The 22,842-nt window shown below is 52.7% G+C and overlaps 8 protein-coding genes across 8 annotated transcripts; 4 read left to right on the top strand and 4 right to left on the bottom strand.

The window, feature by feature from the left end:
• Positions 1 to 383: 383 nt before the first annotated feature.
• VTN00DRAFT_5537 (uncharacterized protein) lies at positions 384 to 3,031 on the top strand (the record flags this gene model as incomplete). The annotated part of the gene is made up of 3 exons (XM_069432078.1): positions 384 to 439; positions 507 to 940; positions 1,065 to 3,031. 3 exons carry the CDS (start codon positions 384 to 386, stop codon positions 3,029 to 3,031), a joined length of 2,457 nt encoding a protein of 818 aa, XP_069287974.1.
• Positions 3,032 to 3,892: 861 nt separating this feature from the next.
• VTN00DRAFT_5538 (uncharacterized protein) lies at positions 3,893 to 4,856 on the top strand (the record flags this gene model as incomplete). The annotated part of the gene is made up of 3 exons (XM_069432079.1): positions 3,893 to 3,959; positions 4,115 to 4,232; positions 4,331 to 4,856. The coding sequence occupies 3 exons, from the start codon at positions 3,893 to 3,895 to the stop codon at positions 4,854 to 4,856; spliced, it is 711 nt and encodes a 236-aa protein (XP_069287975.1).
• A 1,693-nt stretch (positions 4,857 to 6,549) lies between these two features.
• On the top strand, positions 6,550 to 7,323 carry VTN00DRAFT_5539 (uncharacterized protein; the record flags this gene model as incomplete). Its single annotated transcript, XM_069432080.1, has 1 exon — positions 6,550 to 7,323. One exon carries the CDS (start codon positions 6,550 to 6,552, stop codon positions 7,321 to 7,323), a length of 774 nt encoding a protein of 257 aa, XP_069287976.1.
• A 786-nt stretch (positions 7,324 to 8,109) lies between these two features.
• VTN00DRAFT_5540 (uncharacterized protein) lies at positions 8,110 to 9,009 on the bottom strand (the record flags this gene model as incomplete). The annotated part of the gene is made up of 1 exon (XM_069432082.1): positions 8,110 to 9,009. The coding sequence occupies one exon, from the start codon at positions 9,007 to 9,009 to the stop codon at positions 8,110 to 8,112; it is 900 nt and encodes a 299-aa protein (XP_069287977.1).
• Positions 9,010 to 9,694: 685 nt separating this feature from the next.
• Positions 9,695 to 15,842, top strand: VTN00DRAFT_5541 (uncharacterized protein; the record flags this gene model as incomplete). The annotated part of the gene is made up of 2 exons (XM_069432083.1): positions 9,695 to 9,986; positions 10,042 to 15,842. The coding sequence occupies 2 exons, from the start codon at positions 9,695 to 9,697 to the stop codon at positions 15,840 to 15,842; spliced, it is 6,093 nt and encodes a 2,030-aa protein (XP_069287978.1).
• Positions 15,843 to 16,618: 776 nt separating this feature from the next.
• On the bottom strand, positions 16,619 to 17,554 carry VTN00DRAFT_5542 (uncharacterized protein; the record flags this gene model as incomplete). Its single annotated transcript, XM_069432084.1, has 1 exon — positions 16,619 to 17,554. The coding sequence occupies one exon, from the start codon at positions 17,552 to 17,554 to the stop codon at positions 16,619 to 16,621; it is 936 nt and encodes a 311-aa protein (XP_069287979.1).
• A 441-nt stretch (positions 17,555 to 17,995) lies between these two features.
• On the bottom strand, positions 17,996 to 18,760 carry VTN00DRAFT_5543 (uncharacterized protein; the record flags this gene model as incomplete). The annotated part of the gene is made up of 2 exons (XM_069432085.1): positions 17,996 to 18,461; positions 18,564 to 18,760. The coding sequence occupies 2 exons, from the start codon at positions 18,758 to 18,760 to the stop codon at positions 17,996 to 17,998; spliced, it is 663 nt and encodes a 220-aa protein (XP_069287980.1).
• A 1,119-nt stretch (positions 18,761 to 19,879) lies between these two features.
• Positions 19,880 to 21,919, bottom strand: VTN00DRAFT_5544 (uncharacterized protein; the record flags this gene model as incomplete). The annotated part of the gene is made up of 4 exons (XM_069432086.1): positions 19,880 to 21,024; positions 21,084 to 21,717; positions 21,772 to 21,819; positions 21,896 to 21,919. 4 exons carry the CDS (start codon positions 21,917 to 21,919, stop codon positions 19,880 to 19,882), a joined length of 1,851 nt encoding a protein of 616 aa, XP_069287981.1.
• Positions 21,920 to 22,842: the final 923 nt, after the last annotated feature.

Genomic DNA, 22,842 nt, shown 5'->3' on the forward strand with positions numbered 1-22,842 from the left:
CCTCTGTACTTTTATAGTATCCAGGGTGCGATTCTGTTTACGATACATGAGCTACGGCGGGAATCTTTTGTTGGATTGGCTATACGACGAAACCAAAAATCTATTTACGTTTAATGAGATTACTTAATACTGTCTATTCACGGATTTACACGATCTTCTCGCCGAAAATCAATTGATTAATTTTATCCCGCTTTAACCATGAAGCGTCGAAGACATCCGACGTGCCAACGGCAAACTAGGTAGGGCTCAGGGTCAGGGCTAGGGTTTCTTTCCCGCTAGCCTATCGCGGGCGAGATTGACGTCAGCCCGACACCCGCAACCGCCACACTGCGCCACCCGTCGCAGCCAGATCCGATCTGGACCAGATAGCGACGGATCCATCCATGATTCGCGGATCTGGGGGAGAGAATCCGAGTCCACTCTGGGATCAAAGCGCCGGGTGCGTCCAGTTAAGACTTTAAGCAGCTGAGGCTAGCCCAGAGCGGGGAAGCTGGATATGGATTCAGAGCAAAGTTGGGACTGTGCCTGGATTTGCGTTTAGGTTACATACATGGTGCAAATGGCCTAGGTCAGGGAACTAGGGGGAACGAGCAGCTGTACAACCGACCGGTTCGGGCTACGTCACAGGTACAGCGTAATCCGCAAATCGATCACAGCAGACGGTCCGTATGTCCAGCGTGTCTGCTTCGGCGCTCTTCGACGCTCATCGATGACACTGCTTATCGCCACGTGACGGTCTGGACAAGGGCGGCGGCGAACCTGCGGGGTCTGGACAGGTCTGTTTTCGAGGCCATATCCCGCTACTGCTGCGGCCATGATTATTATATCCACTCTCCTCGTCGCCAGGTCGCACAGAGAGACGACGGCCCCCAATGCTTCCGTCCCACCGCTCCCCTCATGGACCGACTGCCCGTAGAGCTTCTCTCCAAAATTATCGACTGTAAGTACTACCGTCCGTCCGCACGGGACACGCATTCTCCTTTTCCAATCCCCCCCGCGGGGCTTTTCCCCACGCCAGGCACCAGGAACTGCGTAGCTAACTCAACCACGCGAGCTACGACTAGATCTCACCCCGCGTGAGCAGGTGCAGCTGCAGCTGGTGTCGAAACAATTCTTGGCCCTCGCGCGCGACAACAACCGCTGGAGGCTTCACTGCTACGAGTCCTCATGGAGTGCCGCTGAGAGCCCCTTCCTCGTCGGGACCGTCTCCGAAAGCCTACATGTCTCCGACATCACGCCCCTCAGTTCATTGGGGCAGAGAGAGCTCCGGTACCTGATTCAACCTCGCGCACTATCACACAATGGCGGCCCCAGCGGTGGTGCAGATGGCCCGGATGCCTCGTCCTCCCGAAAGAGGGCGAAAGCGGCGGCAGACTGGGACCCGTCGTACGAGAAGGAAGATGTGGACTGGTACTCGGAATACATCGCTCGCAACGGGCCCATCTCGTTCAGTTGGTTGCAGAAGCCTTACACCGTCCACGGGCAGAGCAGGAAGAGGGAGTTCTGCGAGGTCAAGGGGATGGGGTTGTTTCGGGATTGGAGCTCCGGCAGGGAAAACAAGATTATAGCACCGCTGGAGAACGGCAGCGTCTGTATCTGGGACCTGAGAAATTCCTACAATGGCGAACCGCAAGCGACCAAGGGGAAGATTGTCGGGACTAGTGCTCCGGGAATTCTGCTGGCTGACATGTCGCGGAGACACGAGATGTCGCCATCCAAATCGCAGGACCTGGAGTTTGTCAATGTCGGAGAATGTGTGAGCGTCGATTCGATCAGCCGACGCGTCTATATTGCCGTTGGAAATATCCTAAACGAAGTTGACCTGGAGACCTTGAAGGTCATATCGCAGCAGAGATACCCTTGGTCCATATTCGCCATGTCACAGGAGACCGACTATTCAGCGCCGCTCACAGTAGCCACGACTCTGAGCCTCCAGATATATGATTCTAGGCTATCACTGCCGGAAGCGGAGGCGGACATGAGCTTTCGCTGCGAAAAGGAGTCTGGCCCTATTCTCGAGTCACACCCCTACTCTCCCTCCGACTCTCCTCCCTTCCAACTTCAGCCGAACAGCCAGCATCCTCATCGAATGCGAAGTCCGGACCTTTCAGACCCGAGTGATAACTATGCACCTCTTTTCCAGCCTGGTCCGCTCTCAATCCTGCATCCTCCAGCTCCCCATTTTAATACCATACTCCTTGCTGGACGGTTCCCTAGTATCCTCTCCTACGATCGTCGCTTCTTCCCCCAGTTGCAACACACAATACATTCCGGAGCTCGGCTCAGTGGACTTGCATCCGCTCCTGCTCCCCGTTTCCCCGACTCTTCGGATTCCGCGTGGCCTGATTCGCACAGCATAATCGCGTGTGGTGAATACAATGGAAAGGGCTCTTTGGAGTTATACAACCTTACATCTTCAACATGCGATTCTCACGATAGTATCTCGAGCCCGTGCTCCTATCTGTCTGCTATATATCAGAATCGCCAGAGCGCTGCACGCTCCAAATTACTGTCTGTGGCGTCCCACGGGACTCGCATTGTCTATTCCGACGCCGAAGGAAATGTCAAGTGGGTTGAACGGGACGGGAGATCAGAAGTTCGTCGCTGGAATATAAACACAGATGCACAACACTCCCCATATGCTCGTCATCAGCGAGACCAGTATTCCCCGGCCTCCTCTCCTGACGAGGTCTGGTCGGCTGGGTCATACCAGTCGAGCAGTAGTACTGGTGAAGCAGTGCGCAAGATCCTACCCACGGGTTTGAACCTTACCGGTGACGAGCTGCTGATCTGGACCGGGGATCGCGTCGGGCGTATTACATTTTCCGAACGCACATGTTCCGAAGCGGACGAAGATGAAGACGATGATATCTTGAGCGACGACGAGCCTGACCCAGTTTCGCGCGAAGAGAGGCGACGAAGCAGGCAGGAAGAGCAGCACCGTGAGAGGGAGTACGCGATGATGATGCGCAGAGCTCTGGAAAGGCAAGCGGATGAGGTGCGATGGATGGGAAGGTTGGGAATGGGGTGACGGTCGGTGGAAAAAGAAAACGAAAGGAATATCGTTTTGAGTGCATAACGCCGTGAAAAGCCATTTCTCCGTGTGGGATCATTGGAAGTAATGACGAGCGTATTTCATTTTCCCGGAATCATGAGCATACGAAAGGCGTTTCTTCATCGATGTACACGGTAATAAAATGCATTCTTTGATTTAATCTTCTGCATAGTATCCCAGAACATCAATAAACGTGTCTATCCATTTGTTTCTGTTCATCTTTCATTTTTATAAAATTAATATCCTCTGGCTATCTGCATCTAGTTAAGTTACGTTAACGTTAAGTTACATGGAACGGATTAGTCACATGAGATGCCTCGGGCAACCACAACCGGCTTCCCGAAGTCCGCGGGCAGACGAAGTGGGCTGGACCCGCGCGGGCTCCGATTAAGTGAGATTGCCTCATTTCTGACAAACGCGACTTGTATATCGGCCGACGGCTTCTCTTCCCTTCTCTCTCCAGCTTCTCCTTTGTGTGCTTTTTCCTTTCTTTTATACGGGCATAGACCGTTGTTTCGCAAGAGAAAAAAAATAGAGCTTCTTTCCCGCCGAGGCTGGGATTTTCCTTCTCCGCATTGCTACCTCCAAACCTCCGCACCGCACGCCCTGAGATCTGATCGGATCCGATTCTGTCCCTCTCTCTGTTCGAACCTGAAACAAAGACGATAGGGATATTTCGGTCGCTTTACCGGTGATACAGAAAGAGCCGTCACAGATACATCCTGAGAGATTTTGCGCTCCTCAATTTGCCGCTTGTCGTCGCCTTTCCCACGAGCCGACTTCCCCGCTTGGACTTTCCGAGCGCGAGGGGAAATTAACTTGAACAGTCATACAAACATGCCTTCGGCACAGGAAGACCAGAACCTGCAGTTCAATTCCATCGAGGAGACGATAGAAGCGTTTAGTGAGTTGTTTCTGGTCCTACTTTTTGTTTTGTGGTCTTTTTCTTGGTGGACATTTATACGTCGCATTTGGCGGGGTCCCCGGAAACTCCCTTTTGACTCAGTTCGGTCCTTTTAGGCGGCATAGCTTGCTGACCGATTGGGATCTTTCATGCAGGAAATGGAGAATTTATTATAGTGCTCGATTCGCCGGATCGTGAGAATGAGGGCGATCTCATCATCGCCGCGGATTCGGTTACAGATGCTAAGATGGCTTTCTTGGTCCGCTACTCGAGGTACACACAACCTACCTACATGAAGGGCGAACGACAGCACCTTCTGCCCTCAGTTAGGATAATCTCCCTTGCTAATCACCCTTTCTGGTTTGATACAGCGGCCTCATCTGCGCACCCATCCTTCCCGACCTAGCCCGCCGCCTCTCCCTCCCCCAGATGGTCGTCGAGAACGCTGACCCCAAGGGCACCGCCTACACCATCTCCATCGACTCCAGCGATCCTTCCATCACTACGGGAATATCCGCCCACGACCGCGCCCTGACCTGTCGTACCCTCGCCGCCCCCCACGTGCGCGCGGAGGACTTCCGGAGACCGGGCCACATTCTGCCCCTGCAGGCCAAGGTTGGCGGAGTCCGGGAGCGCAAAGGCCACACCGAGGCCGCGATCGATTTCTGCCGGTTGGCAGGAAAGCCACCGGCGGGTGTGATTGCAGAGTTGGTCGAGGATGGCGAGACGGTGGAAGGCGTTGCGGAGATCCGCGGCAACAATGGCATGATGAGACGGGATTCATGCCTGAAGTTTGGCAAGAAGTGGGGGTTGAAGGTCTGCACGATCGAGGATTTGATCGAGTATTTGGAGAGGACGGAGGGGTCGTCAATGCCGGTTGCTAATGGGAAGCATTGATTTTACCTAGACGTTAATGCCCTCTTTGGATTCGGGGGGATTGATAAATTCCCATATATTCCATACTATCTGCATGTGGATGGGCTATGCTGTACATTTGGTACATGAAAAGATATATATATATATAACTGGGCTTGAAGTGGCTCAAGTTCGCTATTTGTTTTTACCCTGAAAGCTTTATATTTCTATTGGCTGATCACATAATAACGAATAGAACTCCACGAATCAGACATGCATTCTACATGCAAGACAAGGGCAACAATTAGTCCAATCTTGGCGTGCAAACAGAATTTTTTTTGTTTCGCTTGATGATACATGCTGAACGCCTACCAAAACATACTATCAAACATGTAGGAGGCTTTGTCGATACGTCCCATGAATCCGACTCGACTGCATAAGCCTCACCTATCAAGCTTTCCTATATGAGGTCCTTAGGTATCGCCTAATGGGCAGAGTTTGGGGCCATCTGCAAGTCTTTCTTGGCTTCAGCTCTTCTCGTCTCGTTTCAACCCGATGCGATTCTCGTGCTCTTTAGCTATCAATGTCGTTGGAGGTTTCCAGGTAGGTAGGAATTAGTTAAGTTTACGAAGCGATTCGACATCTAAAGGGACTAAAAAGAAAAGAAAAAGTGTTTTTCTGCTTCGCCACACTCTCCTTCCAAAATAAGTTGACCAAGGTATGAATCTAGGTACTGTACCTACATTTCTCGCATGAGGTCGTTTTCCCCCCGACCGACCGAACATGGGGAGCTACCCTACCTAACCTATAGTAAAAAAAGCCTAAAGCTGTCTGCCATGAAACTGATCGACAGGAAAACGTGCCAATAACGTTAGCAGAGTTAAACATCCGTGTTCGAAACTCGAAGGTTATTTTGTTGATCGGCACCGGTTAACATGTGGATTGTGGTGGGCTGTGCAATCTTGGCTGTCTGCAACGTGCTTGGTTTCGTTATTCAGATTCCCATCCATGTGTACTCTCTATTATCCTACCAAGCCCCGGCCCTGGAGATGTTTTGTTGTCAGGGGACCCACGGCACAGTACGGGGGGTTCCGCTCTCGTGTTCTTTTTAATTGATCTATCCATCTAATTTTGCGATGGAGGTGCCATGATGTGCGTCTCCTATCTGGAGATAGCATCTTCGAGATGATCCAGCGCATAGCCTCACCGGCCCTGGCTCTTGCCGGTAGGCCGAAGTTTAATCGAACCTGGTCGAGTCGTCGTTGCGGGCCCTGGCGGGCTGTGCAAGCTGCCGTTTTCTCCAGCTCACTTGTGGTGAATTTGCAAGGATCGCGTGCATTAGGCTATGGCTTTAACTTGCATTCTCGGTCTTACGTGTCCTATTCCTTTTTCTATAAAAGAACGGTGAATACTATGTCCGCTACGGTAGGTAATATCTGTACCGTAGCTTGCAGGTTTTAGTTTGTAGTGGGCTGGGTGTTGTACGTCTCTTTCGCTCCCTCTGTTGATATATAACGGGTGCCTATCTTTTAAGCGTTCTTATTTCCCCCTTTTGCCGATTGTTGCTGTCTCTCTTCCTCTTACTCGTGTGTGTTGAATGGCTTTTCAATGCTCCGGTTTTCCTGTTGTTCCTCGTTTGTTACCTTCAGGATCAGGTTCTATGTAATCGAATCTTGTCGCTTCTATACATCACATATCCTTACAATAAGAGTATATAACGGTCTACGACATAAAAATGGACCCCTCAACATCGCTTACAACAAAACTCGCCCTTTCTACATTCCTCTACGCCTCCTCAACCCTAGCATCCGCCCTCCCTTCCATCATCCAGGCCCGTAGGAGAGGAGACGGAGATGACGACAGCGACTTCGACTTCGACGAGGACGAAGACGACGACTACGACAGACGCCCTTCCACGGGCGCAATCATCGCCATCGTCGTCGTGATCGTCATCGTCCTCCTCGTCATCGTCGTCTTGACAACCTATCTGATCCGACGACGACGACAACAACGACGCCAGCAGCGATCGAACCAGAACCAGGACCAGTACCGGCAACAGCAGCAGCAGCAACAACAACAACAATACCAGTACCCTCTTGAGAACCAGTACGGGAGTTATCCTCCTCCCCCTCCTCCGCCCGTTGGCGCCTATCATCCAACCGAGGCCCAGACCCAGAACCATCAGCAGCATGACGGTGACGGACAAGACGTGACGCATAAGCAGAAGCAGAGCCTGCTCGCCAATGCGGTGCCAGTTGACCAGAATCAGCATCAGCATCAGTATTACCAGCAGCAACAGGGACCGCAGCAGGCGCAGTCTCCACCACCATCCTACGGCCACGAGCACGGGAATCCGTACAGTCACGACTATCCCTCGCCGATACACGAGCTCGACTCGCCGGAGCCGCTGGGGATGCCGTCTCCGCAGTTGCAGCCGCAGCCGCAGCAGAATGTACATGTGCATGTACCGAATACGGGGACCGCGGCGGAGTATTATGTGGGAAGATGAGTGTAATATGATATGATGTGATATGATAAATGGAGCATAGGATCAAATTTATTTCCAATGAATCTATCCCTTCTTTATGAATTGGATGAGTACCTAGGTATATATCATTCAGGAATTGTATGTTGGGCAAAATGGAATTTACCGAGGAGACCGGTTGGCATATCTCATTTCTTTCTTTTTCAGTTCATTTCATTTCGTGAGGATACCTTTGTTTGGATGTTATATGTGCTTTCCAGCAACGGCGCCGTCCCTTGGACATCAAAAACCTTGCAGTGAAGAGGAAATATAAAAATGAAAGTGATTACATGAACTGTGATCCATGAATGGATGGTTTTCCCCATAAGGTTATTGTCCGGGACAGATTGCGGAAGATTCATGTCGTCAGAGCTATCACTCTATCAGGCTTACTGAGTTCGGAATTATGACCACAGAAAATATCGAGTCTCGTATAGTACAATTTCTTCCATTAAGTCTCCTGGGTATCTGCTTTTATCTGCGTTATTCATGTTTTTCATATAGTGTACAATGGAGTAAAGGCTCAATTAGTAACCATTCTCGTCGATGGCAAGAAAATATATCCGATGCAACTGCCTCTCATCTTATACGAAACCAACCAGAGGCGTTCCCCATCCCCATACCGTAGTTTTATCCGGCTGCAATTTATTAATAGAAAAAAAGAAAAGTCATTGCCGAACGCCGTTGCGATGCAATTATTGTTAAGCCATTCCAGGCGGCCATCCTCTCCGAGACAATGTTGTCCGCTGTAGATTGAACTCGAGATCCATACTACCGCTTCAGATGCGAATAGTCTCTCAGGACGCCCATCATATGGGTGTTAGTCGTCTTGCCGCTCCGCCGCGGCTTCTTGACCTTCTTCTGCTCGACCTTCGGCCGCACCTTGACGGGCTTGTTCTTGCTCGTAGGCGTGATACCAGCCTTCTCGAGCTCCTCCGTCACGGTCTGCTGGTCGGGGACCTTGATCTTCTCCCAGATCTGACGGAACTCGTCGTCAAAGTGCTGCATCAGGGAAGGGTCGTTGGCCCAGACCATCTTGGCGTGGTCGTCCTTCTTGTTCCGCGTCACAAGCAGCTTGCCTTCCTTCTCGAGCTTGTTGATCGTCTCCTCGACGTTCGGCCAGCCCTCGCGCAGTTCGCGCACGTTCATCCCCGCCGCGGTGGGCTGCGACTGGAGCTTCTGGAGCAGCTGCTCCGCGGTGCGGATGTTGTGCGGCGGGCGGAAGCTGAACGTGCCTTCCCCGTTGGCGCCTTTGGGGTCGTACTCGACCTTCTCGTGGACCTGGAGGATGCTCCGAAGCGCGTGGAGGTAGCCCTGGTCGTGGGCGCGGTGCTGGAGGGACAGGTACGAGACGATGTCGGAGAACTTGAGCGGCACGCCCTTGGTCTTCATGTGCTCGATCGCGAAGAGGACCTGCGTCATGATGTCCTTGCCCGTGCCCGTGTTGGCCGGCTGCGAGTAGACGATATCCGCATCGTGCCGCTTCCGCTTCACTTCGCCGCCGGCGCCGGGTGTGGGCGTTCCTGTGGACGAGGGAGGCTGAGAACTGCTCGAGGAGAGGTTGGTCCCGGGCATGCTGCTGGCGACGGTGCGCCTCTGCTGCGGCAGACGGCCGGCGGAGTCGACGACGCTGGCGTTGAAGTTCTTGATCTGCTGCTGAAGGTACGACATGGTTGCGGTTGTAGAGAACCTCTAACTGCGTTATATTAAGAAGGTAATAGGAAGGTCGAGAGAGAGAGAGTAGGATAGGGCCGCGTATTCGAGGCCCTGCCTCGGTGGAGCTAGGTCAGGAGAGAGCACTAGTCAAGGCTGGGGTCGAGCATGAGAGACAAAGCCAGGAACCGTGTGTATAGCCTCTCCTCTGGATGCCGCCCAGGTTATACAGAGAGGATCTGCCCAACCCGAGGCGCAGGAACGTTGAGGAAGATCGCCGCGGAGAGAGCATGAAGTCGCTGAGATAAAGACCCGTCGGGGTGGCCAAGTCACGTGACTTAAACAGCGCCGAGCAGCAACAGCTAGGCCGCAGAGTCAATGGCTTCAAGGCTCGAGCTCTCTCTTTTGCTTTCACCACGCGCCGCAACTGCTATCACGGTCGCCGTGTGCCTCTCTCCTCCTTTGTTCCATCTTCTTTCCCAGCATCTTTCCATTGCCGCGACATGTCATAATCTGCAACTGAAAGCGTTGTGTGCACTTCGACGAATCAGTGCACATCGCGCGCCGGGATCATCGTCCATTACCTTACCGTCTTGCTAGCTTACTTCTACAACTATCGGACTTCCTGAGGATATCACTGTCTCTGGATTCCGGATATTTGTCGAAGTAGGCGGCCATTCTTTGGGTCAGTTCGACAGCAGCCATGGCTGCAGCTACGGTCGAACTTCCCTTTCTTTCCTCTCACTATTCGATCCCGGAATCGACCCTCACCACCTTAACCCAGGCTCCAACTGTCGAATTAGTCAATCAGCTGCTGGAAAGCATCACCAGCAAAGCGCGCGAATATGACGAGCTGAAATCTGACAAGCTCCGTCTGGAGGTGGAGCTCGAAAATGCCGTTCGCACCAGCGAGTCGAAGATCAAAGTCCTCAAGGGCTCCGTTGAAAAACATCTCGCTGAGATTTCAGATCTGCGGACAAAACTGCAGGAGTCAGGTAAATACTATCCATTTTGCATGCTGTGATGAATTGCTATCTAACATGCTGGCAGAAAATACCCGCTCTAGCCTAGAATCGGAGGTTGCCACGCTCAAGTCGTCCACTACGTCCAATGAATCCGAAGTGAGCAGCCTGAAGTCTCGCATCTCCTCTCTCGAAGCATCCAGCCGTGATACCCTGGCGCTCCTTGAGTCGAAATCGGCAGCGTACGATAAGCTTGCGGAGGAGCTCTCCGCTCAGCACAAGAAGACGATTGAGTTGAGACGCGAGCTGTCGACTGCGGAACAGAATCTTCAAGCGGCAAACTCGGCCTCTGCGAGCGCTCGCTTCCGCGAACAGAGCTTGCAGCAGGAGCTGGACCTGACGAAGAGAAACAACGAGTGGTTCGAGAACGAGCTGAAGACCAAGTCTGCGGAATACCTCAAGTTCCGTAAGGAGAAGAGCGCGCGGATCTCGGAACTTCAGCGTGAAAATGAAGAGGCGAACTCGACGATTGACTCTCTGAGACGCAGTGAGAACGCACTGAAGAGTCGTCTGGACGAAGTCGAGCAGAAGTATGAGGAGTCTCTCACAACCATCCAACAACTTAAGGAAGAGGCTATTCAGACGGCGGAGTCTTTCAGAATCGAACTTGACAGCGCGAACCGACTTGCGGAACTTCAAGGTGCTTCTGCGGAGACTGCTAAGCAGCGTGTGCAGGAGTGCCAACTGGCCCTGGAGAAGGCAAAGGATGACGCGGCCGAGGAGATTTCGCGACTCCGCGTTGAGATCGAAAGCGAACATGCCGACAAGGAAGCCGCTGAGCGTCGTGTTGCAGAGCTCGAGCTGACTGTCAGCCAGCTTGAGTCGGAAGCATCTGCCGCCAGACAGCCGTCCATGAGCCCTGGCCGGGGCGTGAACGGAGGTGCAGGCACAACCACTCCTCTCCGACCTGGAACCCCTGTGGGGACATTCTCTCCCAGGGCTTCGCGGACGAAGGGTGGCCTTACGCTTACACAGATGTACACGGAATACGACAAGATGCGGACGATGCTCGCACAGGAGCAGAAGAACAGCCAGGAACTGAAGGCTACGCTGGATGAGATGGTTCAAGATCTTGAGTCCAGCAAGCCGGAGATCGATGAATTGCGAGCCGATCATGCGCGACTCGAGAATGCGGTTGTCGAAATGTCTAACATTTTGGAGACCGCTGGAAAGGAAAGGGATGATGCCACCAAGGAAGCAAGGAAGTGGCAAGGCCAAGTTGAGGGACTGACTAAGGAGGGAGAAATCCTGCGACAACAACTCAGAGATCTGAGTGCGCAGGTCAAGGTGTTGGTTTTGGAGGTTGCTCTTCTGAAGGAAGGCGAAGGGGAGTATGACCGGGCAGAGCTTGAGAAGATTGCTCGCAACGAAATCGACGAGTCCATGGCGGACCTCAACCCGACAGGCCGTTTCATCAGCCGGAACCTGACGACGTTCAAAGACCTCAACGAACTGCAAGAGCAGAACGTTACTCTTCGACGCATGCTTCGAGAACTCGGAGACAAGATGGAGGGTGCGGAAGCACGCGAGAAGGACGCTGTTCGCCAGCAGGAGCAGGAAGAACTGAAGGAGTTGCGGATTCGCGTCCAGACCTATCGCGATGAGATTGCGAACTTGGTCGCCCAGACGAAGAGCTACGTGAAAGAACGAGACACCTTCCGTAGCATGCTCACTCGTAGACGTCAGACCATGGGTGACACGTCTGCATTCTCGCAGTCTCTGCCCCTGGGCGCGACGCCACCGACTGCTGCGGAAGAGCCAGCCAAGGATGTGCCCGACTATGCTGAATTGCTTCGCAAGGTACAGGCACACTTCGATGCATTCCGCCAAGAGACAGCTACAGATCATTCGTCTCTGAAGCAGCAAGTCAACGAGCTCTCGAGGAAGAACAGCGAACTTCAGAGTGAAATTAGCCGATCGAGTAGCCAGCTTGCCGCTGCTACACAGCGGGCTGAGCTTCTCCAGAGCAACTTCAACATGCTTAAGAATGAGAATTCTGAGCTTCAGAAGCGCTACGCTACGCTTATGGAGAATGCCAACAGGCAGGACCTGAAGACTCAGCAGGCAGCGGAAGACCTGGTGGAAGCGAAGGGTCTTATTGACAGTCTGCAGAGAGAGACTGCCAACCTGAAAGCAGAGAAGGATCTTTGGAAGAATATTGAGAAGAGACTGATCGAGGATAACGAAACCCTACGGAACGAGCGCAGCAGACTGGACTCTCTCAACGCCAATCTGCAAAACATCCTCAACGAACGTGAACACGCGGATGCTGAGAGCCGCCGTCGCTTGCAGCTCAGCGTGGAAGCACTCGAATCCGAATTGCAGTCGACCAAACGGAAACTCAGCGATGAGACAGAAGAGGCGAAGAAGGCAGCATTGCGCAGGGAGTACGAGCACGAGCAAAGCCAGAAGAGGATTGATGACCTGGTCACCAGCCTGGGCTCTGTTCGTGAAGAGTTGATTGCTACAAAGACAACAAGAGACCACCTCCAGTCCAGGGTTGACGAGCTCACTGTCGAACTACGGAGCGCGGAGGAGCGACTGCAGGTCTTCCAGACCCGGCCGGGCGCCGCACCTGCGCCCGCTGAGGCAGCGGAGGTAACCCAGGAAGCAGAAGAACGTGGTTTGACCCGTGAACAGGAATTGGCTATCGAAGTGTCCGAGCTGAAGCGTGATCTCGAGTTGGCCAAGGGCGAACTTGAACATGCCAAGGAGCAAGTCGAAGACTACAAAGCCATCAGTCAGGCAACTGAGGAGCGTCTGCAGTCCGTCACTGACACACACGAGCAATACCGCGAAGACACTGAGCGCTTGGTGGAAGAGAAGGAGAAGAAGATCCAGGATCTTGAAAAGCGGATTGAAGAGATCACCTCTGAGCTTTCGACGACTAACAATGAGCTCTCAAGACTTCGCGATGAGCGAGGAGAGGCTGGACGCCGCCTTGAAGAACAGAAGGCAATGTACGAAGCGGAGATATCTAGGCTCAAGGACGAGAGCGAACGTCATATTGCCGCTGCCCAGTTCCACCAGGAGGATCTCAAGGCTCAAGCGGAGATTGCCCAGCATGCCCAGCAGAACTATGAGAACGAGTTGCTGAAGCATGCTGAAGCAGCCAAGAATCTGCAGACGGTTCGCGCCGAAGCCAACCAGCTGAGGCTCGAGGTCGTCGAACTGAAGACTCAGGCCGACACAGCCAAGAAGAACCTGGCCCAAAAGGAGGAAAGCTGGAATGAACTTAAGGAGAGGTATGAGGGAGAGCTTTCGGAGCTACAGAAACGCCGAGAGGAAGTGCTTCGCCAGAACTCACTGTTGCACTCGCAACTTGAGAACATCACCAACCAGATCACTGCCTTGCAGCGTGATCGTGCCAACATTCCTGAGACCGAAGAAGAGACGCAGGCCACCACCACGAATCTGGAAGGTCTCCAGGAGGTTATCAAGTTCCTGCGGAGAGAAAAGGAGATCGTTGATGTTCAGTACCATCTATCGACACAGGAAAGCAAGCGGCTTAGACAACAACTCGAATACACTCAAGCCCAGCTTGATGAGACACGCCTCAAGCTGGAGCAACAACGTCGCGCCGCGGCGGATACTGAGCACACCACTCTGCAGCACAACAAACTCATGGAGACGCTCAACGAACTCAATCTCTTCCGTGAGAGCAGTGTCACTCTCCGAAACCAGGTCAAGCAGGCTGAAACTGCCCTCGCGGAGAAGTCTACTCGTGTCGATGAGCTCGTCAAGCAGATAGAACCCCTTGAGACACGGATTCGTGAACTTGAGAATTTGATGGAGACCAAGGACGGGGAGATGAAACTCCTTCAGGATGACCGGGATCGCTGGCAACAGCGGACTCAGAACATTCTGCAGAAGTACGACCGGGTGGATCCTGCTGAAATGGAAGCCCTCAAGGAGAAGCTTGCAACTCTCGAGAGGGAGCGGGATGAGGCGGTTTCGGCTCGCGACAATCTTCAGGCTCAAACTGCGACATTCCCAGAGCAGCTCAAGCAAGCCGAGGACCGAACCCAGGAACTGCGCGCCAGACTTACGGAGCAGTTCAAGGCCAGATCCAAGGAGCTCTCAGGCCGCATCAATGCCAAGCAGCAAGAGCTAAATGCCGTGCTCCAGGAGAAGGAGGTCATCCAGGAGGAGCTCAGGACGACAAGGGAGGAACTCAACGAACTTAAGGCGAAGATGGCAGAGCAGCAGGCCGCCGCTGCCGCCGCTCCTGCCGCCGCTGAGAATGGAATGCATGTCGAACCCCAGGCTGCTCAACCTCCGCAGGCCGCTGAGCCATCTGCTGAAGCTCAAGATGAAAAGGTCAAGGCCCTGGAAGAGAAGATCCAGCGTCTTGAGGCTGCTTTGGCTGAGAAGGATGCTCAGTGCGAGGCGAAGATCAAGGAGCGTTCTGAGAAGATGAAGGAGACTTTCAACAACAAGATGACTGAAGTCAGAAATGCCCACAGGCAGGAAGTGGAGAAACTGAAGGCCAGTCAGCAACAGGCTGCTGAAGCTGCTGCTGCTGCACAGAAACCTCCTGAGACTCCTGCTCCTGCAACTCGTGCTCCTGCAACGCCTGTGAAAACAACGATAGAAGGGCTTCCAGAGCTTACTGACGCGCAAGCGAGAGAACTCGTTGCGAAGAATGAGACCATTCGAGCTATCCTTCGAAACAACATCAGAAATGGTATTGCTAAAGAGAGAGAGAAGGAGAAGCAGGAAGCTCAGGCAGCTGCAGGAGTCACCCAAGAGGCTCTGGCAGAGCTCGAGAAAAGATTCAACGATGAGAAGGAGGCTCTCAAGAAAGCACACGAAGAGGGCATGGAGGAAAAGATCAAGTCTGCTGTTGAGCTGTCGGACAAGAAGTCTTTGGCTAAGATGAGCATGTTGGAGGGACGTTGGAGAGCAGCGCAGGCGAAGATTGAGGTGGTGCAAAAAGCAGCTGCCGAAACTCCTCAGAAGCCCGTCGTCGAAGTATGGGAGATCGCTAAGACTGCGAAGGCTGCGCCTCCGCAGCAAGCTAGACCTGCCCAACCTGCCCAGGTCGCTTCCCCTGCTCCGGCAGCGAACCAACCGACCACAGCTGCCGCACCGTCGCCAGCTCCAGCTCCAGCTCCCGCCCCAGGTCCTGCGTCTGAGGAGAAGCAGCAGGCTGCTCCAACTCCGGGGGCTGCAACTCAGAGCACCCCGGCAACCCCTGCGGAGCAAAATGTTCAACCGGAAGCTGCACAGCAACAACTGCAGGAACCACAGCAGCCACAACAGCAAGAGCAACAACCACAACCACAACAGCAACAACAGTCACAGGAAGCACCTTCAGGTCAGCCCCAGAACCCCTTCGCGCAGCTTCAACAGAACCAGCAAGCCTCATCGTTGCCAAATAAGCCTCCACCAGCTGCCGGAAATGGTCAAGCTGCCTTGAGGGCTCTCCAGTCCGGGTTACCGATCGCCCGAGGAGGTAGAGGAGGAGGACGCGGTGGCATGCAACAACCGCATAATCCTTTCGGTCCTCAAGCGGCTGAGCAGCAGCAACAACAACAACAGCAGCAGCAGCAGCAGCAAGCTCAGCGTGGCTCCGGCATTCCTCGTGGGCGTGGCGGACGAAATGCAGGACAGGGCCGGGGAGGACATCACAATGTTCAAACCGGCAATATGCCCCAAGGACAGGGGCAGTCTAGTCCTGGAAGGGGTGGACTGAATGCTCAAGCTCGTCAGTTCATTCCCCAAGGGAATAAGCGCGCTAGAGAAGAAGGTGGTGAGACCGGTGGTGAAGGTGGGACAAGCGGTGGAAAGAGAATGAGGGGAGGGGGTAGCCACAGAGGTTCTTAAATAATTTGCGCTGCATATGCATATTTTTAATTCTTTCTGATTGATCTTTCTTTTCTTCACTTTTTTTTATTAAAATGCATTCGATATATCCGGTCTGGAAGGAAATGGGTTTTGCTCTGCCGCGAGCAAATCATGTCATTACCTCGAGTCAAGGAAAGGTGGCTTCAAAATGTCTCGTTCATTTTTCTTATTTTATTCCTCTCGCGGCGTGTCTAGCCATGTTCTACCAATATCTGATGTCCTGTTTTCCGAGTTTGTCCATTTATATCATCGTTGGGTCCAACGGAGTGAAGTTGAGATATAGTAACCAAGTCTTTTCTCTCACGATGTATGTACAGTAGTTTATCAGACTTGAAGTTGAAAAGGTGCCCTAATCGGCCATGTTCCTTCCTGTGTAGAAAATGCCTCCTGTCTACCTTGTAATTGCCAACAAGTCCCCCATCATTACTAGTAAAACATTTCAGCAATTTTCTGGAAAGTCTCTCAAGCAACATGTGAAGACTGTTCTATGTCTGGGTATATTCGAACACAAAAATTAATAGTAAGTATCATATCATCATAAACGTTCCTCCTCCCTAGCAGTCACGAATAGCAGAAGAGCCCATCATCCTCCATATAGGAAGTAGTTCTTTTCCCCTTCCCTTCCCTTCATCATCATCCCCTTTCGTAGCATCTCATCCCGAAAACGATCTCCACTGGAAACAATAAGCCATCTATAAATGGTCGTCGAAAGGAAAGAAGATGCCCAGCATCCCATCCCCAAACATCATATCTCACTATCTCTTCCTCGACACCCCCGCAGATATCCCAATCATCTTAACCAGCGCCTCCTTCTCCTTCTGCAGCACCATCAACCTCGCATCCTCCACGACCTTCGGACTCGGCACCTCCGGTCTCGTCGCGGTCGCTGCCGCTGTCGCCGTCAACGTACTCGTGCTAAGACCTCGCGTCCTTGCCGTCATTCCCGTCCCCACTCCCGCCCCCGTCATCGTTGTCATCGTCATCGTCACCGCTTTCGAAACATCGACCGCCCTCTTCCTCCTCCTCTGTCCGAACATTGGCCCCGCGCCCCAAACGACCATCCAGTCCCCGACCATCGCGTTCTCGGGCACCTCGCACCCGGCACAGACTTTTGAATGCGTCCCCACGAGCGCGTTCCGCTTCACGACGGCCAGGGAATCGATGACGGCCGCGGAGCGGACGTGCGCTCCGGGCATGATGGTCGCGAGGGGCGCGATGGACACGTAACTCGATACGCGGGTCGTGATGCCTGAGGATCTGGATACGGGTCCGGATACGGACGCAGAGGAGGAGTGATGATGATGAGCCGCGGAGGAAGAGGAGGACGGGTGGTAAGGGGCGTTGGGGACCGCGGGGCCAGAGCCAATGACGCTCTTTTCGCCGATGATGCAGCCGTCGCCGATCGAGATGGGCCCGTCGTAGCTGTAGATTCGGGCGCGCGGGTGGATGATGGTGCCGCCGCCGATGGTGATCGGGTAGGTGCCGTGCAGGAGGGCGGTCTCTGCGACTGTGGCGGTGGGGTGGACGGAGAGGGGGGGTCTGCTGGCGGATGCGGAGGAGGTCGATGAGGATGAGCGGTGCGGACTTGCGCCGCGGGCGGCGGACGATGGTTTGAGGTGCGCGCTGGCGTGGGAGTGGGATTGAGAGTAGTGGTGGGCCCGCGAGGGGTCCAGATGTGAGGAGGAGGACATGGCGTGCGCGTTTTGCTCTTGTTCGATGTGTTGGTGATTGTTGTTGTTCACTTGATATGTTTGGGAGTTGGAGTTGGGGGAAGCTGGAGCTCGGAGCTCTGTCTCCGCGGAGTTTGGTGGAGCACGCGGTGGAAAGTTAAAACTCGGCACCGTTCCGTATATAGACACAAGGAATACCACCAACGCTTTTATTCACGAGTTTCCAAATTTTATTAATCAAATTTTTGTGCATTTACGCTGCATATGTATGTAAATCTGTTCTGATCTATATACAGAACTGTAATAGCGCAAGTCATATCGTCGGGTATATGAGGTATAGAATCTATCAGCGTATGCAAACCCAAAACCAAAAATAGTCTCAACGCCCATTACCATCCCGAAGAAAACATATACCAATGCGTCCCTATATATACCCAATGACAACGGGAATATTTCCCAAAATCAATTCTCATCATTCTGGCCCTCCGACTTCTGCTCCCCAGGCTTAATGCCCTTTCTCTTACGCCACTCCCAAACCCCACGATCCACCTCTTCTCTCGTCATTCCATCCCTGACGAGGCAGAACGTGACACCCAGATCGGTCTGCACGTTCCGGTTCCGCGCCTCATCGTCAAAGAACAGCATGTCCTTGTACGGGATCCCGCTCGCCTGGTGAATGCGCGCAAAGTGCTGCGTCTTCGACCCCGGGAAGATCTGGATGTAATCGAAGTAGTCGAGCGCGCGGACGGGACGCGTGTCGGCAGCCGGATTGTCTGAGAAGGTCGGGATGATGTGGAGGGCCTTGAGCATGTCGCGGGCGAGGTCTGGGGCGTGCGTGCGGGAGGCGATGCCCAAGGGGATGGAACGGACTTTGCAGGCGTGCACGATGGAGGAGACCGCGGGATAAAAGGCGAAGGATTCACCCCATCTGGATAAAAGATTCGAGAGTCAGCAATGATGTCCCCATCAAGGACGGTGCGGTGTGTGCGTGGCGACAGGAAACCTGGAAGAGAGACCGCGTAAAACTTACCTGTCAACGCAGCGCGAGTTATTATCCCGCGGCTTCACTGGCGCACTGACATGGGTATCGACCCAGAAAGGCCAGAGCGTGTAGTCCAGGTCGAAAACGAAGAGCTTTGGCAGCGGAAGCCCGTCGTTGAATGTGGCCGGCGCTATCGAGGCATCCTCGAGCGGCTGAGGAGGTTGAAATTTCTTGTTCTTGACCATCCTTGATGGGTGGAGATGTTCAGGCTGCGGTTGCCAGAGTCACGAACTTTTGATATGTGTCGAGGAAGGTAAAGAGGCGCGAGTACCTCGATAGCTGCCTGGGGTATCTCAAGAACCGCGCGCGCTTCTGCTATCGCGGATAAAGCCCCTGCCCACGTGAGCGGGGATCTGATGCGCTCAATGGGACAACCGCGGATGAGAAAGGCCGTAGTGTCTCAGCAACCACAGCTCATTCCAATGTTGGACTTATGAGCTGTGAGGATCAATGATAAATACAATATAACAAAAGAACACTGGTGGATTTGCAACTGATACGGCGAGCCAGGGCCACGGAATCCCCCGAGCCAGGGCTCGGGTGGCACGTGAGCATATCTGCCGCCACTCACCGCCTTCTGGCCCAAGGAACGCCACCGCCTCAGGCTTTTGCCCCCTAAACTCATCTGCTTAGATCCAAGGGTCATCCAACAAGATGCAGCGACTCCCCTCCTAGAGTTCAGGTGATTTTTATGGTAACACGAGAATAGGACGCCTTTTAGATTATGGGCTAAAAATAGTTCTTCCCAGCTTTTCTAAGAACCTCCCTACACAATCTCATGCCGCTTGTGTGGTGGCTGAAAGACATCTGAGATTTGAAGGTATCCTGGCGGCAATTGTCTAACAACTGTGCAGGCAGATTATAGCCTTCAGTTCAAAGAATCCTAGACATACATCTGCCTTAGCTACTTGCTGAATCCTGCCTCAATTCTCTATCATTTTCCACCTCCATGTAAACTACCTAGAAAGGCTCCATCCATGTCAATACCTAAATCGATGCCTAGAAATCCCACAAAAGGACGAAGCACAAAGCCATAGAAATCCTTCCACTATGTGATACATGAATCGTGAATCATCCGTCATCAGTATCATCATCAATCAATCAATAAGAGATTCGAATCGTCCGTTTCCATTCTTCAGAAATTTAAAAACCTCCCCTTTTCCTTGCTGAAAGTGATATCGAGTGGAGAATACCCCGGGAACTGGGATCTGACATGTTGTGTAACAATGCAGTCATAAAAAGTACCACTCCTTCGCTCTTCATGTCATCACTACTTCTATTCCTTCCACACCAATCTTCACTGTTCACCATGTCGGATTATACGTGAAGCAATTAATGCTGTCCAAGATCTTCCAGATCTGCTGATGCTCCGCAGCCCCCTTGATCGTCAACTCGTAGGCCAGAGCATTCCAGTCGGATGCATATCGCATTGTCTGTAGCTGCTGCTCCTGGTTCAGGATGCCCTCGGCCCCCAGAGCATCTGCGATGATCCTCCGCCATAGCTCCATCGGCAGGCCGAAACGCCAGGTCTCCTTCTTGGCAGGAGCAGACGCTCCAGGTGTCGTACGAGCGTGCCCTTTGCCGGAACGTGTTGCCTGAGTCTGGGACGGAGGGGTAATATTCTCTGCCTCCTTGCTCTGTGGACGTGTCGGTGTCATCGTGGTTGCGGATGCTCCTTGGATGGTCGGGAAGTGCATAGCAAAATCCTCGGTTGATGGGTGGAATGGCCCTACCCGAGAAGCAGCTGAAACTGATCCAGGAATATGCATTTCTGGATTGATGCTCTCTTCGGGTTCTTCTGGATGCTCCAGTATTATCTCTTCCCCTCCAGTAGCGGCATCTCCTCGACGATCTTTATCTTCCAACAACAGAGCGCGACATGTAACCATCATTTTCAATGCAGTGCTCCAGATATCGGCACTATGGACTCCCTCGACCTTGAGGATATCGATGCGGACCCTCTTGGTGAGTCGCACATACTCAATATCCAACTTCTTACGTACCTGGCGTTGTTTCGTGATATCAGCCTTATTGAGCGGGCTCTGAACCGCCAACGGGTTTCCAGCGGCCTTGGAAGGGCTTCTAATTTCTTCCGCCAACTCATCGTCAGACTCAGTGTCGGATGTCCAGTCTCGGAACATCTCCGTCATCTCGAGAAGCTTCTGAGCAAGAGGCCCCAAGTCCCGATTTGGAAGCCAGACGATTCCCTTACATTGGCCGACGATATCCGGCAAAGTAAGCGCCTTACCACCAGGAAGGAACGCAAGGAGTTGTTCTGGGCTCCGATGGATGCTGAGAATGCTTGCCAGATGGACAGCACATGCGTTTGTCATCGACACGCTCGAAATGATCAAGTATGGGATTGAACGTAGGCCACGGGTGCAAGAAAAGCGCTTGATATCGGCTTGCGTGACAATCTTCTCCCCAGGAGAAAGGGACTGTACGCGACCTGTGGTGATGGGAGGTTAGCAAGGAATGCATGAATATTCGGCCCGGAGGAGCACTTACTCTGTCGACTCGGCTTTGATTTGCTAGGTGTCTTTTTGGAGAAGTTGACCGCAGATAGTCTCTCGTTTTCCTTTCCATTCTCAAGTCTCAAGACACTAACCCTATCATTCAGACAGTCCTCATCAGCTGTCTCTATCGCAGTCGTTGCCGTTGCTTCGACAACATCATTGACGTCCGTCTCGAGGAAATCCAGATCGCTCTGCATGTAAACCCGGGAGAGGATCTCGAGACCCCGCGGCCCAAGCGGATTGCGGCTTAGATCGAGCTTCTTGAGCATGTAGCATCCTGAGAACGACTGCAAGAACTCCTGCCAGATTTCCCGCTGTTCCGGGTTGCTGATCTCGATCTCGTTGCTCGAGAGATCGAGTTCCCGAAGATCTCCAGCACTGAGAGCAATGACTCTAGCAAGCTTCCTTAGGGATCGCGCTGTGAGAACGTTGCGTTGTAAATGCAGCTCTGTGAGCCGGACAACTCCATCTGGATGATCTTTATCTCGATATTCGAGGCATGCAACCAGGTCGTCAATGAATCGGGCAAACCCATCGTCCGTCAACTCCTTGGCTGAGATGTCAATTTCCAAGTGTGGATCCCGAGCTGCGGCTTTCGAGGCTGTCCCTGGTGGGAGTCGTTTTCTCTATCATAAACTCAAAGTTAGCTAGGTACAAAGACAAGACCCTGGTATTTATACCAGATCTTTCGATAGGACCTGCCCGGCTTTAAGGCCGTCGATCTTCCTCTGGATGTCAAGTCAGCAGTCAGAGCGCGTCCGCCTCGAGTCTCACAATCGTGAGTCAATGTATTATTTTAGTTACCGCTGAATAGTTAAGCTTCCCCATGTTTTCTGTTGCTATTTCCTGTTCTTCTTCCTTCGTTAGCCCCTGAGCTCCTGAGTAGATTGCTGTGTTTTCTAGGATATGTCTTGATCAAAGAGAGTATGAATGAGCAGAAGCCTCCAGACCATGAGTCTTCTCGTCCTTACTCTTCCATAGACATTGAATATGGGCTGTTAATGTGATATGAAGGCATGAGCACCAATGACCTCTTCAGGTCCAGTGCTCGTGAAAGAAGTTGGGACGAGAAAAGCTCCAGAGAAGAAAAATGTGTTGAACGAAGCATCTGACACGTCCTCGTATCAAATGCATTTCTTCTCCGCTTATCCACAGAGATAATATGATGACAAGGCATTGTTTTGGCTGGGCATGAAACAACTATAACAACATGGGGTTGTGTGAACTTACCAAGACTCTCTTGCTCGGCGCTATCACCACCCGTCCCTGAGGATTGTTCACTCTGGTTTGGCCAGTAGGTCACAGTCCCAGAGCCGCAGATAATCACAGGAAGTACTATTGATTTAAGAAGATTCACCGTCAGAAGGTGGTTAGAGTTGAGACGCGTGAAGTCGCGCAGGTAGGCGAAGTGATGGGGGAAGAGGAAGAAGAGTAGGGTTTTGAAATCAGCATCACTCAGGTGACAAAGGCCGCCGCAGTGGACATTGCTCTGCTGGAAATACACACCCTTTCTCCCTGTCTTGTACTTTGAAGGGATTTTCCTTCTCTATCCTTCACCTAGGATCTCAGGACTTCTCCTTTATTGCTTATGAGGGTCCCAGTACTCATACTGTAGTATCACACTTAGTTGATGTTTCCCCAGTTGATCCAGTCTAGGAAACCTCCGTCTTCTGTCTCAACAATAGAGAGAGTTTCTCTGGCGCCGCTTCTTACGTGTCTATGGATAATTGCTGCCTGTGGCCTTTCATTCC

Source organism: Thermoascus crustaceus, assembly GCF_041956765.1.
Source record: "Thermoascus crustaceus strain CBS 181.67 unplaced genomic scaffold VTN00scaffold_3, whole genome shotgun sequence".
Lineage (NCBI taxonomy): Eukaryota > Fungi > Ascomycota > Eurotiomycetes > Eurotiales > Thermoascaceae > Thermoascus > Thermoascus crustaceus.